We start from the raw sequence: 16024 nt of genomic DNA, 5'->3' as shown, positions 1-16024 counted from the left end.
AAAAAACACCCATTACAATGGTCAAATTTTGGCTTATCACAGATGTAACAATATCTGGCGTATTTGGATACAGAAATTGAAATTCATTCAAGTTTAATATATTGTTGCATTTGGGGTTTTATTCATAATTATTATATGTAATATTTTAATTTCCAGTGGAGTTACCTATTGAACATGTAGTGTTGTCCTAACTATAAAATATCTTTGTCATACATGTTTAAATCTGACAGTTCAGCGTTTTTCAGTCTGAAAATATCAGCATCAGAATGAATGTTGAAAATCACCTCTCATCCTGAAGGTTTTTGAGTAGAAGTTTGACTTTGTCTACCTCCACAGGCTGTTTTTCTTTGTTTTGCAGCCAGTCACGGAAGCTATTGTGTTGCTTCTGCAGACTAGAGAACAAAAGACACAAGTCAAACAAACATGTTTTCTTAGTTTTTTTTAGTGGTTACAATTACACATCACACATCACAGGGTTTCCCCCAGAAAAGTTGTTTAGCCCGGTGTCTTTTTTTGACGAGAGCCCGGGTGGGGTCAGTCCCAGACTAATGGCAGCATTAATGTAGAGTCTAATAGTTTCTGTGATACCAAATCATGGACGGAATCACGAAATTAAGAATTAGGAGGAATTGGCTTATGCCTGGTGGGCCACCGCGCAATACAATGGCGGAAACCCTTTATCACTTCTGTGCAGTTTGTGAGATTCCTGGTCAAAAAGGGAAGATTTTGACACTTTTTCACTGTTTTCAGAGCACGGCTAACACATTAGCAGAAGCAGAAATGTATTTATCTTCATTTGTGATTACCTGTTCAAGTCCCTGAGGAGAAGCTCCATTTGTTTCTGCCTGTTGAGGCAGTGGGTTCTGAACGTGGCCACCTCCTTCTGCTGCTCCTTCAGCCAGTCGGTGAACTCTGAGAGCTGCTGGAGAGGAACCTGCTGGCTGCCTCTCTCCAGCTGAACCTTTAGCTGCTCGAGACGTCTCTCTGCATCCTTGGATTTTAAAAAAACCTGATGGGCATGAGAGGAATTGTGAGGACCCATCCGTCACCCAACAATCTACAGAATCCCTCTACACATCGAATGATCCATGCACTTACAGTGAGTCTTTGCAGGGATGTTTCCACGTCTGCACTGCTCTCAGGGTGCTCAAAGCACTCATTGACGGACAGCTGCAAGTCCTGGAACCAATCCTCAAACGGCTGCCTTTCATCTAGAGGAAAATGAAAAGTACTTTTAAAAATTACAAATTTACAAAGCCAAAATTACAATCCCTGATTCAGAAATACAATATCAAAAAGTGAGATAAGTACAAATTAAGTGCATCTCTGACAAAGTGCATATATATTTTTTTTATCTGGGAAAAAAGAAAAGAAAATATCTAGCATATTCAACAACTTAATAAGGCAATGGTATATCAGTGCTGTGTTTCTGTAAATGTATTTGGAATTTTTCTGCCACCTAGTCACTCTACTTTTAGTTTTGAACCTTTTTTAAAAATGCCTGTGATTGCTTCTAAAGCTGGCATGAAATTGCACGTCTGATCTCTGTATTTATTTATTTTGCTGTAATCAGGTCTTTCTCGCAAAAGAAATCTGATTATAAACGGATAAAAAAAAAGAGGTTAAATATGTGGCTTTAAAATTACATTTTATTCTGAGATTTTCATGTGCACTTGGTTTTGCTATCCATTTCCAAATGGCAATACCGCCACAGTAAAAATAAACACATACAGTACTTAAGATCACAATTGACAACACATAAATGAAAACACATTCCTGATAGATTCACACTTCATTGTATATGATCATCAAGATACCGTCTACTAAAACAGAAGACACAAAAGCCACACTAACCTTTGATAACGTTGAGCAGGCCTTTGTCCCTCTCCTCTCTCTTCAGCTGGATCATGGCCTGGGTGCGGGAGATGGCCTCCTTCAGCCTGCTGCAGTCTACAGACAGCACCTCCAGCACCTGAGGACTGGCTACACTGGAAACCAAGCCAACCTCCTTCATCGCAGCCTCGGCCTGCTGCTCCTGAGCCCCCAGTTTATCCCATAGATGCTGTAAGGACAAGGGATGAAACAGTGAAAATGCTGGCAGTAACAGTAACAGTCCACTCTAAGAAATAAATTCTTAAGTTCTGGCAGCTCATTACCCGAACTTTGCTCCATATTTAAAAAATGGAAATTATGTGTGTACCTCAGTTAAAATACAGAACATTTGAAGAAAAAACTTGTTGAAAAAAGCAACAAACGCCGAAAAAAGCCACATAAACATCAGAAAAAGCGGCAAAGAGGTCGAAAAAAGTGTCACAAAGGTCAAAAAAGCGACAAGAGATATGATTAACTTTTTTTTTTAAATGTCGTAAAAAGCGACACAAGTCAAAAAAACTGACAATGTAGACGTATAATCTAAAATAGTAATAAAATCTAAATCTAAAATAAATAATCAAAACCAATCACTGTGGCGGACAAAAATTGTGCAATTCCAAATGTAAAAAACTAAAATACAACTATGAATCTCGTTCTATGGACAATTTCTGTTAAAATAAACAGCCATACAGTACAACTGTTAAAGGGGTGATAGAATGCAAAACCGAGTTTACCTTGTCATAGTTGAATAACGACAGTTCGGTGGATGAAATGGGCATACAGAGAACCTCAAAGTCCCATTGACACCTCTTTCCTATGCAAATCTCACAATTTGAAACTGCAGCTGAAAATCCCAACGAAGCTAATAGTTGACGTCAACTCGGTGGCTGTACCTAAATTGGCTCTGGTCTGTACCTTTGTCACTCCCCAAAATGTACATACAGACCACTGGTCTGAGACCAGCTGGTGTTCTAAATGTAGGTCACAGCAGATCTCAGACACTTGTTTAGCTGCGAGCTTTGCACTTCCAGGGGAATTACAAAGAAGAAAGTTTGGAAGTTTTTCAAGGATACTGAAAATGAACCACAGTCGTAAACGCAGTGTTCCAGGCTGTACAGGGAATGCTGACACTTTTCACATTTCATCGCGGGCTGCCGGTCGTGGTGCTCCAGGTAAGCAGTAGTTAGTGGTTCAGTTACCCCAGAAAAGACGACTATGCACTGGGTACAGAGCACCATGCTGCCGGTCGTGGAGCTCTGTCAGGTCGGCGGTAGTTGGTGGTCTAGTCACCGGATAACTGCAAGTGTGGCATGCATGTTCCCTGATATTAATAAATTAAGTTATGTTTTCATTTATATTGCAATGTAAATAATACACTTAACCAGTAGCGGAGTGGCAATCGGGAGAGTCAGGACTTTTCCTGGTGGGCCGGTAGTGTTTCGAGGCCGCGAGGGCCGGTCTGATAATAGTTAATAGATAAAAGTTCTTAGCAACACCATCCGGTAGCCTGGTGTGCAGCCGCTGCCCACTGGTCAAACTGTGCAGCCTCTGCTCAACCCGCATCAGTGGGCATCATTAGACTCACACACTGTCACATACTGTTAACATTACCGATAGACTTCCAAACGTGCGGCTGGGCAGCAGCCGTGAGCAGCAGGCAATGGAGCGGGAGTTGTGGATCTAACGCGGCGGCGCAGGGGACTTGCAATGGGCAGTGTGCTGCCCTCTGTCTATGTGCCTGTGGGCTTCACTCTCCGCTAAATGTCCCCGCGTTGAGACACTGAACTAGCTACAGCGCGAGTTGTGATTCCTTGTCTGGAAGTGGAGGTTTTTTATGTCCCAAGGGTAACGTTACAACAACACTAGCTGTAATGAAAGTGTCGAAACTTTGCATTGGTGTGTGTGTGTGCGTGACACACTGGAGGATGACTAAACTGTAACTAAACTGTGTCTCTGGTGCTTTGTATAGTAACATTAGTTGATGGCGCTGCAGCCATTTGGAAGTCTAGCGGTAACGTTAACAGACAGTGTGTGAGTCTAATGATGGAAAGCCAAAGGAAAAGTTGAAAAGCTGTTCATCCCCCCCCCGTGTGTCTGTCTCTGCAGTTTTGTTGTAAACCAAGTAGGTCTGTCAAAATAACGCGTTAATTTCGATTAATTAATCTGACAAAAAATAACGCGTTAAAAAAATTAACGCAGATTAATCCATTCCATATTGACGTTTGCATACAGATGAAAATCTGGTGCCACTGATATGTCTGCGCTTCTCTCTGATGCTCTGAAACAGACGTTACAGGAAACACAAACACCGCTGCATGTGACGCTAGTTAACACAATACTCAACAGCAGCTAACGTTAGCCTACCGCTAGCTAGTAGCTGGATTAAACACTGTTAAAATGCTGACAGCTAACGCTAAACGGTGTAAAGTTTGACTGTGTTTTACTGTAGAGGATTCAACACCGGTACGTAACAATCTGCAGCTGCCGTCGGAGAAACAACACAGACGGTGCGTTCAATGAAACTGGTAAACTACAGCCTCATGGTGCATTTGAAGTTATTGTAAATGTCCTTTTCCTATCTGGTTGTTTTGGTTGTCGTTCAATAGCAATTTACTATTGAAATAAGTTATTGTTATACATTATTATTAAATCATTTAATTTTGACCATACAGCCTTAGCAATAAACAAGCCGTTCTTTAATGTCACCAACTGTTGTTTAGTACCCTTTTTTTTTTCTTTTCTTTTTTTACTTTCTTAAAAAGTATCGGTTCAAGCACCGTTAATTATGTATGCGATTAATTTCGATTAATTAATCACAGAGTATGTAATTAATTAGATTAAATTTTTTAATCGATTGACAGCCCTAAAACTAAGCAATCAGTGTGCACCTCATCTAAATATTCATATTCGTTTCATTCTAGGGCTATTTCACAGAGTTGCATTCGGGCGCATAGAACAGCACCCGGGGCATTTTCAGCCCAACCAATGTTACATACCCTATTCGGAGACCTTAAGGAACAGTTAAATACCCTATATAATCATTCTATCACCCCTTTAATACACAGATATTTCTTGGAGTCAAGAATCAAAGGAAAAGAGTCAGGGTCAAACTCACTGATGTGAAACTGATATGATCTGAAAGGTGGAATTAAATAAACTGAAAGATTATTTGAATTCTTTTCCCAATTTACTCTTCTAAATATCATCCTTTATATGTATTTTTATACCACCAAAAAGTATACGAGTTTGACATATTTATTATACTAATTCTGTCATTATTACCACGCAGTATTGTACTTTTCCAGCAGATACTTTAATGTCGTTGTAGATGCTGTTTTAGTAACATACATACAAGTGCAAAAGCACCAAGGACATTTTTGTGAAATTAGGATCTCATCATCATCATTCTTATAGTACATTAAATTAAGGTTGTTTTTTGTTTTTTTAACAAAATCAAATTAAACTGTGAGAAATGAACACGTCACAACAAATTCAAGAAATATATAAATATATTCTGTAGTATGATTGGTTTAAAGAAATGCCAATAAACCAGAGCACGTTTTTCTCCTATCCCGGAATGCTGTGTGGACGAGCCAGACCCTCCTCTGCAGCACTGTGGAGGAGGGTCTGGCAATGCAAGACTAGGGTTTATGTGGCTTCATCCAACAGTATGGTCCATAAATGAGTCGCAACACGTAACAGCCGTGTACCTGTAACTGGTCTTCGACCTTTGATTGTGAAGCGTCAACATTACTGACAGAACCCTGGATCCTCTCCACAGCTGACTGGCACTGCTCTATCTTCTCAGCTAGGTGTTTCTTCACAGCCATCAGTTCCTCGAAGACGTCGGTGCAGTCGGCAAACAGTTCCTTCACCTGCTCCATCCGCTTCCTCAGCTGGGTTTCCATCACCTTATTGAAACATTGTGCAAAGACACAAACAGTGAATCTAGGAGCCAGAATACAGCACTGAGCAGTGAATGTGGATATTAACTTGTAAAAATAACAGCAGAAGGGATAAGATCACTCAATGTTCAAATTCATGCATTTATATTCATTTATACTGTAATTCTTTATATGTTGGATTGGATCAGTCATCTCTTCGTCAGTTAAAGTAGTCCAGAACGCAGCAGCTAGGCTTCTAACTGGGACCGAAAAGTTTTAGCCTGACTCCACTGACTTCCTATCTGCTTCAGGATTGATTGCAATATTTATTAAAGGCAAAATATGTGTCAAATTATTCTGAAATAATATATAATATATTGTGGTGCTGAAAAGATGTCTAAGTTTTTCAATGAAAATGAGAATAATGATACAAAAATGATCAGTTTCCTGATATCATGCAGCCCTACTTGTTAAGCACTTTGGTCAACTATGGTTGTTTTTAAGGGACTGTTTGTTATTTATTTCTGGGGCCACCGGAGGAGTTTTGAGATCTTTAGTGAAAATAGACCCAACCCTCCCTTCACCAGCAATACATTTTGGATGACCCTCCAAAATGATTGGGAAAAAAGGGATGACCCTCCCCAACAATTTATTGATGCCTTCTGTACCGGTTGACGCTTGGCAAAGATGTACACATGCCCATTGCTTTTCTACAGCCATGACTTACGTGACTAAACCTCTGCATTGTCATCTTATGCATCACACTCCTCTGTTATGGTGTGGTGGCCATTTCAGTAGATTTACTCACTAACATTGTTGTGGAAACACAATAAGCATGGAAACTAAATGCACACTTCCTGCATTACTTCAAATACTAAGTTAAAACTTACTCATCTAGTAAACTGGTATTCACATGAAATAAAACAATAAAACATTGAGACCATTCAACAAAGCACACTGGGTAATAAGACACTCAACACTGGTTGCTATGGACTCGTCACTAGGCTTCCTCAGTCATTGTATATTTTAGCATAGGTAAGCTTGCCGAAGCTGAACATTATCCAAAACTTCTCAGACGAGCGTCAATTTGGGAGCTTGCATGCTACCACTCCTTCCTTCTCAAATGCCTTGAAATGGCTGTCGTTTGCACAATTTCACAAATAATCACCGGGACCGAAAGGATATTTGAGTCGGGTATGGCTGCAGTGGATTCAGTTTAAATCAGAGAGCATAGTACCTGATCGTAACGGGCGCTTCGTCATGGTTTCTGGCAGATTATTTCACTTACCTGTTACATTAGTCTGTGTGTACGCCCCTAACTTGATGACGCTGAATTCATGGCTACACTCTTATCCACTATCCCAAATATGGATACACATCATTTAAATTTCGGAGGGGACCTAAATTGTGTAATGAACACTCAGCTGGATCGCTCAAACACCAGAGTGACCAATCTATCAAAAACAGCGACAACACTACAGTCATTTATGGAGGATTATGGAAGCTGTGACCCCTGGAGATTCTTACATAATGACACCAGAGCCTACTCATTCTACTCACATGTACATCATGCCTACTCAAGAATAGATTATTTTTTTATTATTACACTCCATTGAATATTCAGCGATAGTCAAATCAGATCATTCCCCTGTATTAATAGATTTCAAATTTGATTCTCCATCAATGGGAACCCCACAATGGAGAGTCAATACATCACTACTGTCCAATGATGCCTTCTGTTCTACTATAACACAAGCTATTGAAGATGTTTTGTGTTTTAACTACTCAGAAGAAACTACTTCATCATTACTTTGGGAAACCCTAAAAGCTACCATCAGAGGACAAATCATTTCGTACTCCTCTTATTCTAATAAGCAACGCAGAAAGACACAAACCGATAGGCAATATGCAATAAATTCTACTCCAGAGCTGCACCAACAAAAAGTTAATCTCCAAACTGAGTTTGATCTCACCTCTACAGAGAATACAGAAAAAAAGCATACTGAGATCTAGAGGGATGCTGTATGACTATGGCGACAAGGCAAGCCATCTGCTGGCCCTCCAGCTCAAACACCAAGCAACATCACGACACATTAATGATCAGTCAGTGGGTCTTACAACATGTCCCCTGAAGATCAATGCAGCTTTTAAAGCTTACTATTCCAAACTTTATACTTCTGAACCCCCTCCTACAGACTCAAACATGAACGCATATTTGGACAGCATAGACATACCAACTATTGATATTTTAACACAGATATCACTAAATCAACCAATAACCCTATGGGAAATATATGACAGTATTAGAGAAATAAACATTGGCAAAACACCAGGGCCTGATGGGCTGCCGTCTGAGTTTTACAAAAGATTCTCCACTCTTTTAGCCCCTTTATTACTAGATATGTTTAACCATTCCCTGTCTATAGGAACATTGCCAAAAACTTTGACGGACGCGTCAATTTCAGTTATCCTTAAAAAGGTTAAGAATCCTGCTGAATGCAATTCCTATCAACCTATATCACTTCTAAATGTTGATGTAAAAATACTAGCAAAAATACTGGCGAGAAGATTGGAAACATGTCTCCCCTCAATAATCTCTGAGGACCAAACTGGCTTCATTAGAGGTCGTCAGTTATCATCCAATATAAGACGTCTATTAAATATTATCTCCGCATCCAATGCGATAAAGCCTGAAATGGTGCTCTCATTAGATGCGGAAAAAGCCTTCGACAGGGTAGAATACCCCCATTCTACCCTGTCGAAGGCTTTTTCCGCATCTTCAAGATCACTTGTTTGAGGTGCTGGGAAAATTTGGGTTTGGCAAAATAATTCATAGCATGGATACGCCTTCTTTATACATCGCCCCTTGCCCGTATTAACACAAACAGGCAGTACTCAACATACTTTCCTCTGTCTCGTGGAACTCGCCAAGGGTGTCCACTGTCACCTCTGCTGATCGCCCTTGCTATTGAACCGTTAGTCATCCTGCTGAGAACATCAACAGGGTATAAGCAGGGTATCAGACGGGGAAATATTGAGCATCGTGTTTCCCTATATGCAGATGATCTGCTAATTTATATAACAGATCCCATCACCTGTGCTAATAAAATCATACAGCTACTAGAGGAATTTGGTACATTTTCAGGCTACAAAATTAATCTCCAAAAAACAGTGTGTTTCCCAATAAACTCTAAAGCCAAAACACTCACACAGGGACAAATTCTTTTCAATCTTTCACCAAAAAGTGTTCAATATCTAGGGATTAACATTACCGATTCATTTCAGGGGTTACATAAAAATAACATTGACAAACTGATGACTAAAGTGAAAACCGACCTACAGAGATGGTCCAGGTTGCCAATGTCATTAGCGGGCAGAGTACAAATTATAAAAATGAATGTCTTGCCCAGATTTTTGTTCCTTTTTCAATGTCTACCTCTCTTCCTGTCAAAATCATTTTACAAGAAGCTTGACCAAATTATTCTCCCATTCTTGTGGGCAGGCAAGGTTGCCAGGATCAACAAAAACGCTCTACAGGCAGCAAGACAAGAGGGTGGCCTGGGCCTACCTAATTTCATGTTTTACTACTGGGCAGCAAATATACAAAAAATACTCAGCTGGTGGTATGAGAGAAACAACAAGACCTACGGTGAGTTGTTCAAAACCTCTCTTTTTAGTAGTGCTGTCAGTTAAATGCGTTATTAACGGTGTTAACGCAAACCCATTTTAACGCCGTCAATTTTTTTTAACGCGAGATTAACGTTCTTTTTGGCCTAACAAACTTTGTAGTTTTTTTCACATGCTGTTGCAACAACTAGTAACGTTAGAAAAACTACAACACCACACCGGATCTAGCTAGACCGGAAACAAAACAACAGGCACGCCGCATACACTTGTTTGGGCTTGCGAGTCGGCCAATGAGTAGTACATACCTGCAAACTAGTCGCTTTTCGGCGAAAATCGCCGTTTTGAATGCCTTAACGACTGTTATCTACCGGACCGAATAGCAACGTGGATTTCGGTGCCTTATTTAGGTGCCACTTAAATGCCTGCACTTCTCTCTGATGCTCCGAAAACGGACATTAGAGGGAACAGAAACATCGCCACACGGGACGCTAGTCAACACTACACTTAGCAGCAGGTAGCGTTAGCCTACCGTTAGCTAGCAGCTGGAGTAAACACGGTAAAAATGCTGACAGCTAAACGGTGTAAAGTGTGACTGTGTTTCACTGGAGAGGATTCTAACACCAGACTGTAGCTGCCGTTGAAAAACACAGACTCAGCCTCGTGGTGCATTCAAAGTTGTTGTAAAATACCCTTTTCTTATCCAGTGGATGTTTTCGCCGTTTTGTGCTCCTTTTTTTTTAGATCAACTTTTTATTGTTTTATATTTTTGAACATACAGAACAGACAAATACAATTGAACAAGGTGCTCCTTTTTTAAATATTTTATTTATATATATTTCGGTTCAGGCACCATTTTAAAAGTATCGTATCATGTTGTTTAAGAGCATTAAAATGAGAAAAAAAAATAATGGGACAAAAATAAATCAAGGGACATTTAGAATAGATAAAAATGTGCGATTAATTGCGATTAATTGCGGGTTGACTATGACATTGATGCGATTAATCGCAATTAAATATTTTAATCGTTTGACAGCACTACTTTTTAGTAAACTCTGGGTACACAAACAATGTTGTCAATGCTTTCGTTAAGGTGTAGAGCCCCTGGTGATACTTTGAGCAAAGTTTCATGTTGTGTCGAGCCTTCTTAGTGTTTTAAAAATAGCTATTTTGAGGCTAGCATAAAAGTGCCCCTAGCACTCCCATTCAAAAGGCCATTTGACCAAAAATAAGGTAAATCTTAAAAGTGGCGATTCCGTCCTAAATATGCTTTTAAATGAAAGTTTGACTCAGGTACATTCACAAAAAGACCCTAGGTTGCATTTTGGCGAGAGTTACGCTTTAAAGTTCAACAGGAGCGGGAAAACGAGCTAGTCCAATTTCAAGACTCCTGGTGGGACAGTGCGAAATTACATGTGAATTACTCCTCATCCTGCGCCCGTCTTAACTTAATACAATACAAAGTACTACACAGAATGCATTTTAGCAAAGCCAAATTAGCGAACTAGCGTTTTTCCCTGGCACCAGTGAGGCCTGTAATAGATGTGCCTTTGTCCCATCCGACCTAGCCCATACCTTCTGGCTATGCTCAAAGCTAACAGGATTCTGGAAGAACTTTTTCAAGATTATATCTGAGGTTCTAGATACAGGTATCACTCCCTGTCCACATATTGCCATATTTGGAGTTCGCCTGAACCACTCTGAATTTAGTAAACAGAAATTAAATGTGTTAGCATTTGCCTCTCTGATTGCCCGCAGACGAATCCTTCTACACTGGAAGTCACCCAAATCCCCAGCAGATAAGTCTTGGGAGACTGATTTAATGGCATTCCTTAAGCTAGAAAAGATCAAATTCTCACTTAGAGGGTCAACTGAGAAATTCTACACTACATGGCAGCCTCTCCTCTCATATTTTGATAATGTAGCTATGACCCCTGCCACTTGGAGAGAAACAAAACTTTTTTCTTCTAACCAGTTGTACTGTTGCAACAATGTCAAGGTACAGATACAAATTGTTTTATGTGATACATTGATGGAGACAGGTGGACCAACCTGGGGGGGAGATTGGGTGGGTTTTGAGTTTTGTATGTTTTCTGTATCTTATGTGTTATTATTGTTGTTGTTGTTCTCTTCTTTCTTCTCTTTTGTTCTCACTTTCTTTCTTCTCTACCTTTTTCTACATGTATGTTTGTTTATAAAAAAAATTATGGTCACACTTATAAACGTACAAGATTTGTCAATAAACAAATTTATAAAAAAAAAAAAAAAGATGTCTTAGTTACAACACGATGGAGCTAGCAAAGCAGTTTTGTGTTTATATGTGCGAGCGGGATTTGGGAAATCCCACGGTCTGGCTGACTAAACACGGAGGGATCCATCTGCTAGCGATAGGGGCCGAGACTGAGAGAACTACATGGAGGTACATGGATAAATATGCACCAAACAAGCCACTTTGAAATTTTGCTGTTCTCATGAATACAAAAGTTGGGTGACCCTCCCCCTTAGACTAAAAACAAATTGGATGACCATCCCATCAACAAAGAATAAAAAGACATGACCTCCGGTGGTCCATTCCATAAATACCGAACGGTCCCTAAATGTGCTATATAAATAATATTGAACTTGAACTTGAATGTTTCAACTCACCTGCAGCTCCAGTGGTGCTTCCCGACTCTGCAGCATCTCCTGGATCTCTACAGACTTCTTGTGGAAATGCTCAATGTTCTCCTCATTGACATGGATCTCATCCTACAATGCAATGAAACACATAACGGGGTTTAACCTACTATTAAAAGGGTTAGTTGCAGCCACGAGCCGTTTTGGGCACCATCTAAACCGAATGAATCTAACTGAAGGACTTTTCCCAGTTTTTAAAGATTGTCGGTCCATAGTGTACTTCTTCAGCTTGTTGAGTGTGTGAAATTGCCGATTTATTTTATTGAAAAATGTCAAATTTTCTGGAGGGAGGACTAAACCCCCCACCACCCCCACCAAAAACATGCACCTAAGTTTTCAACAACCCTAGGGAAAACACTGTACAAATGACATATATGGGAGAAATGAAAATATCAGGGATGACCTAACACTCTCTTAAAGTGTCACAATAACAGTTGTAGTTCTATGGGAATCTTACCCTCATGGCAAGAACTTGTTGCTTGTTGTGGAAGGGATGGCTCTCTGCAAACAGGGCCAGTTTGGCCCCTGCCCATCTGTCCACCTCCCCCCCCAGCATCAGCTGTTTGTCCCACAGCTCCACCCCTACCCGCAGGTTATCCATGTAGGCATCTGTCTTCTCCGTCACCTGCAACAGCACCAACAAGCAACTCAGTCAAGTTAAGCTGAAAACAGAAGACTTCCATCAGGATTTCCAAACTGGAATGTAGTCCATTTTTTTTGCAGCTTTGAAATTTAATTTTAATATTTCCCACAGAGTTGGATATACTGTAATCTCAGTTGCTGAAGCCAAGCAATATGATTAATGCACTGTAACTTATTTAACGTAGTAACGATATTTTCAATGCCGTAGAATCCAAAGTAAAAACTCCTGCTTTGATCCGTCTTCTTAACCTACAGGTTAAGTAGAATATCTAAAAATCACAAGTACACTATCTAGAGTTGGATCGATCAATTTTGAGTGGGATATACTGCAATTCCTTTTCAGTTGGATTTTATTTGTATAAAAATGCTCTGTGCAGTAACCTGGAGCAGGTTTTTATACTCAGATTGAAAAATGGTCCTGTAACCTCGTACATTTTTGGAGAAAAACAGTATTTAATAGTCAATGTTTTATTATGAACATACAATTGTATTTTCCATTAAAGAAAAGTTAGAAAAATGTTTCTGTATGCTGGTAATTATAGTTCTTAGAAAGAAAGAAAAATCTGAATCAGCTAAAATTGGAACTGGCAGGTCAGACTTTAAAAAAATAAAAAATTGCAATTGGTGAATCTCTATTACTATCCATATGTTCCATAGATGACACATAGACGCTTACATCCAGCCAGTTGTCCATGAGTGTGTCAGCCTCGGCTTCAAAGGGAGTCTCGCGGCAGTCTGGGAACTTCTTGAGTTGGGACTGCAGCTGTCTGCAAACACTTCTCATCTCTTCCATACGCTCCCCAATACCTGCCAGCTCTGCTTTAATATCACACACCTGGACAGGCAGACACATGTCCACATCTAACTGAACACACTGTTCCAACATTTCATTGAAGAAAATGAGGCAGTATGATGCACATACAGAAGTTATTTTCAGTGTTTTCAAGTCATTTCACCTACAGGTTTCCTCAACCGAAACAATAAAATACATAAGAGCAAACAGAGAAGGACAACATTAAACTAAAAATAAGCAAATACATAAGCAAACAAATAAATAGGATTAGAAATGAAAAGAAAAAAAATCGGTCTACCTGAACACACTGTGACTGAGCTTATTTAGAATGTGTCTGCCATTTACTGGTCCATGCTAACACTCTGCTTACGTGTGAACCCGGCCTTTCAACAGCACATGAAGGAATTCTGCAAATAAACGGGGTTGGTTGTGTGGACTAACCGTGGTAATACTTCTCTGCAGGTTGCCCTTGCTCAGGTAGGAGGCCTGATCACTGATGCTCTGCTCTGCTTTCTGCATGGTGTTGCTCAGGTGACTGCGGCAGCTCTGAAACTTCTTCAGAAGCTCCAGCAGGATGCTGCACTGCTTCTTTCTGCAAGAAAAAACAACAACAGAAAGGACTTTAAGTGATGTCTCACCTTCTGTTGGCCATACACACACTGCTTTCTTTGCATCTAAACAGAATTGTAAGAATAGCTAACATATATTACCAAGGTGGCCACAGTCACTTATTCCTTAACTTACTTACCATTTATACAGTTACTTAAGCTCAGTGTGCTTCTCCTGCCTAACCTACCTGTCAAAGAAAGCTGTCTGAGTGTCCATCCACTGACTCTCCAGCTCCTGAAGGAGGTGTTCTCCTCCTCCCTGTTTCTCTTGAAGTTCCAGGAGGTTCTGGAGCTCTGCGTGCTGGGCCTGCAGCTGACCCTCCAAATCGGACAGGGCACGGAGGCTGGAAAATACAGGATAATTATCAAGACATTATTTCTCGGTTATCTGGTTTTTAATTATGCAAGTAAATGTCTTTAAACGTCTTTGAATTATATCCTAAGAAACAACTTGTGTGTGCATGCAGTAAACACACTGTTTCACAGTGCAATCTTTCACACTGTCAGTGGTGGAAGAAGTACTTAGAGGATCACATTGTTATAATACTCTGTTAAAAGTAGAGTCCTGCATTGAAAATTATACTTGAGTAAAAGTATGTAAGTATCATCAGAAAAATGTACTTAAAGTATTAAAAGTAATTAATGCAGAAAAATCCTCACATTTTAGAAACTGCATAAAGATACACAGCACACACCTGTGTTGCACAGCATGCATGGTGGGCTCCTTCACGCCTTGTGTTTCAATTGAGTCCTGTAGCTTCCTCAGCTCCCCGAGCAGTGTCCTCTTCCTCAGGCCCAGCGATTTGCTCTGCGTCTCCTTCTGGAGGCCCTTCTGCTGGCTGACCAGCCTACTGTCCGCCTCCTCCAGCCTCCTCAGCAGGGCAGTCACCATGTCCAGGCAGGAGGCCGGGACTCCATCCCTGGTGACCGTCAACCGGGCCCCCTGCAGGAGCACATCCAGCTGAGGCGCCTTTTCTTTCAGACTGTCGACGCTCTGCCGGATCAGAGCCAGCTTGGAGCGACAGTCCTGCAGTATCACAGTGTCATTGCAGGGGGCGCCCTGGACTCCAGAGATGTCCTCGTCCACAGTACGCAGCGACATGAGGAAGCGGTCGAGGGCACGGGCGGCTGCTTCACTCTTCCGGACCTGCTGTCGAAGCTGATCCAGGCTGGTTCTGTGAGTCTCCACCTCACGGGACAGAGGGAAGCAGTCTCTGGGGTCCAGATCGCTGGAGACAGGGTCTAGACGGGACAGCTGGTCCAGCTCGCTCTGGATGTTGTCATCCAGTTCCTTTCGCAAAAGGAGACAAAGTGTAGCGTAAGATGAGATGGCTGTGTAGGGTTATTACCCTTAGTTTACAAGTTCAATGTTTGCATTTTTATGCCAAAGCTGTTTCAGCTACAAGCACAATGTTAAACCTACATTGTGTAATTTTTTGAGTTGATTCTTAGCAAAAACCCCTTTGTTCTTTCACAAATATGTGCTCATTCATGTGTAATTACTTCCACCAACTAATCAAAGTATTCTCGTACGCGTAGAATCTGCCATTCAGAATCATTCAGGAGCGAGTCGCTCGAATGACGGCCGCCATGTTGCACCTCCATCTTTAAAATACATTAACCAAAGAGGGACATACCACCCCTTTTGCGCTTTTACACTCAGTGGCACCGTGACGAATGCCAAGGAGGGGGAGAAGATTACTTGCAACTGCTGGCAGATTTGAAAGCCTGTTGAAAATGGAGGATCACAACTATTCTCTTAGGACATGTAAAGGAGTCGCCAAGGAAGTTAAAAAGAGAATTAAAACGACAACGCAACAGGCAAAGCAACAAGACCAAAGTTAATATTAGAGTGGCTTTTCCAAGATGGAAAGAGCTCATAAGGAGCAAGGATTTTAAAAGGGATGGCGAAGTTGCGTACTTTC

At 40.8% G+C, this 16024-nt stretch overlaps 1 protein-coding gene across 1 annotated transcript in view; it reads right to left on the bottom strand.

Annotated features, from left to right (window-relative positions):
- Positions 1-16024, bottom strand: part of LOC144535550 (uncharacterized) — a 90110-nt gene that overhangs the window by 49672 nt on the left and 24414 nt on the right. The window contains exons 21-31 of the mRNA XM_078278088.1: positions 14795-15390; positions 14288-14443; positions 13933-14083; positions 13375-13533; positions 12514-12681; positions 12027-12128; positions 5583-5783; positions 1855-2062; positions 1099-1211; positions 807-1009; positions 285-392 (exon numbers count right to left, since the gene is read on the bottom strand). Of these exons, the coding sequence (XP_078134214.1) occupies positions 285-392; positions 807-1009; positions 1099-1211; positions 1855-2062; positions 5583-5783; positions 12027-12128; positions 12514-12681; positions 13375-13533; positions 13933-14083; positions 14288-14443; positions 14795-15390 (2165 nt within the window). The remainder of the gene's footprint in view (positions 1-284; positions 393-806; positions 1010-1098; positions 1212-1854; positions 2063-5582; positions 5784-12026; positions 12129-12513; positions 12682-13374; positions 13534-13932; positions 14084-14287; positions 14444-14794; positions 15391-16024) is intronic.

This window comes from Sander vitreus, chromosome 20 (genome assembly GCF_031162955.1).
Source record: "Sander vitreus isolate 19-12246 chromosome 20, sanVit1, whole genome shotgun sequence".
Taxonomy (NCBI): domain Eukaryota; kingdom Metazoa; phylum Chordata; class Actinopteri; order Perciformes; family Percidae; genus Sander; species Sander vitreus.
Note: the sequence above shows the minus strand (reverse complement) of the source record. Positions and strands in the feature narration are given on the sequence as shown.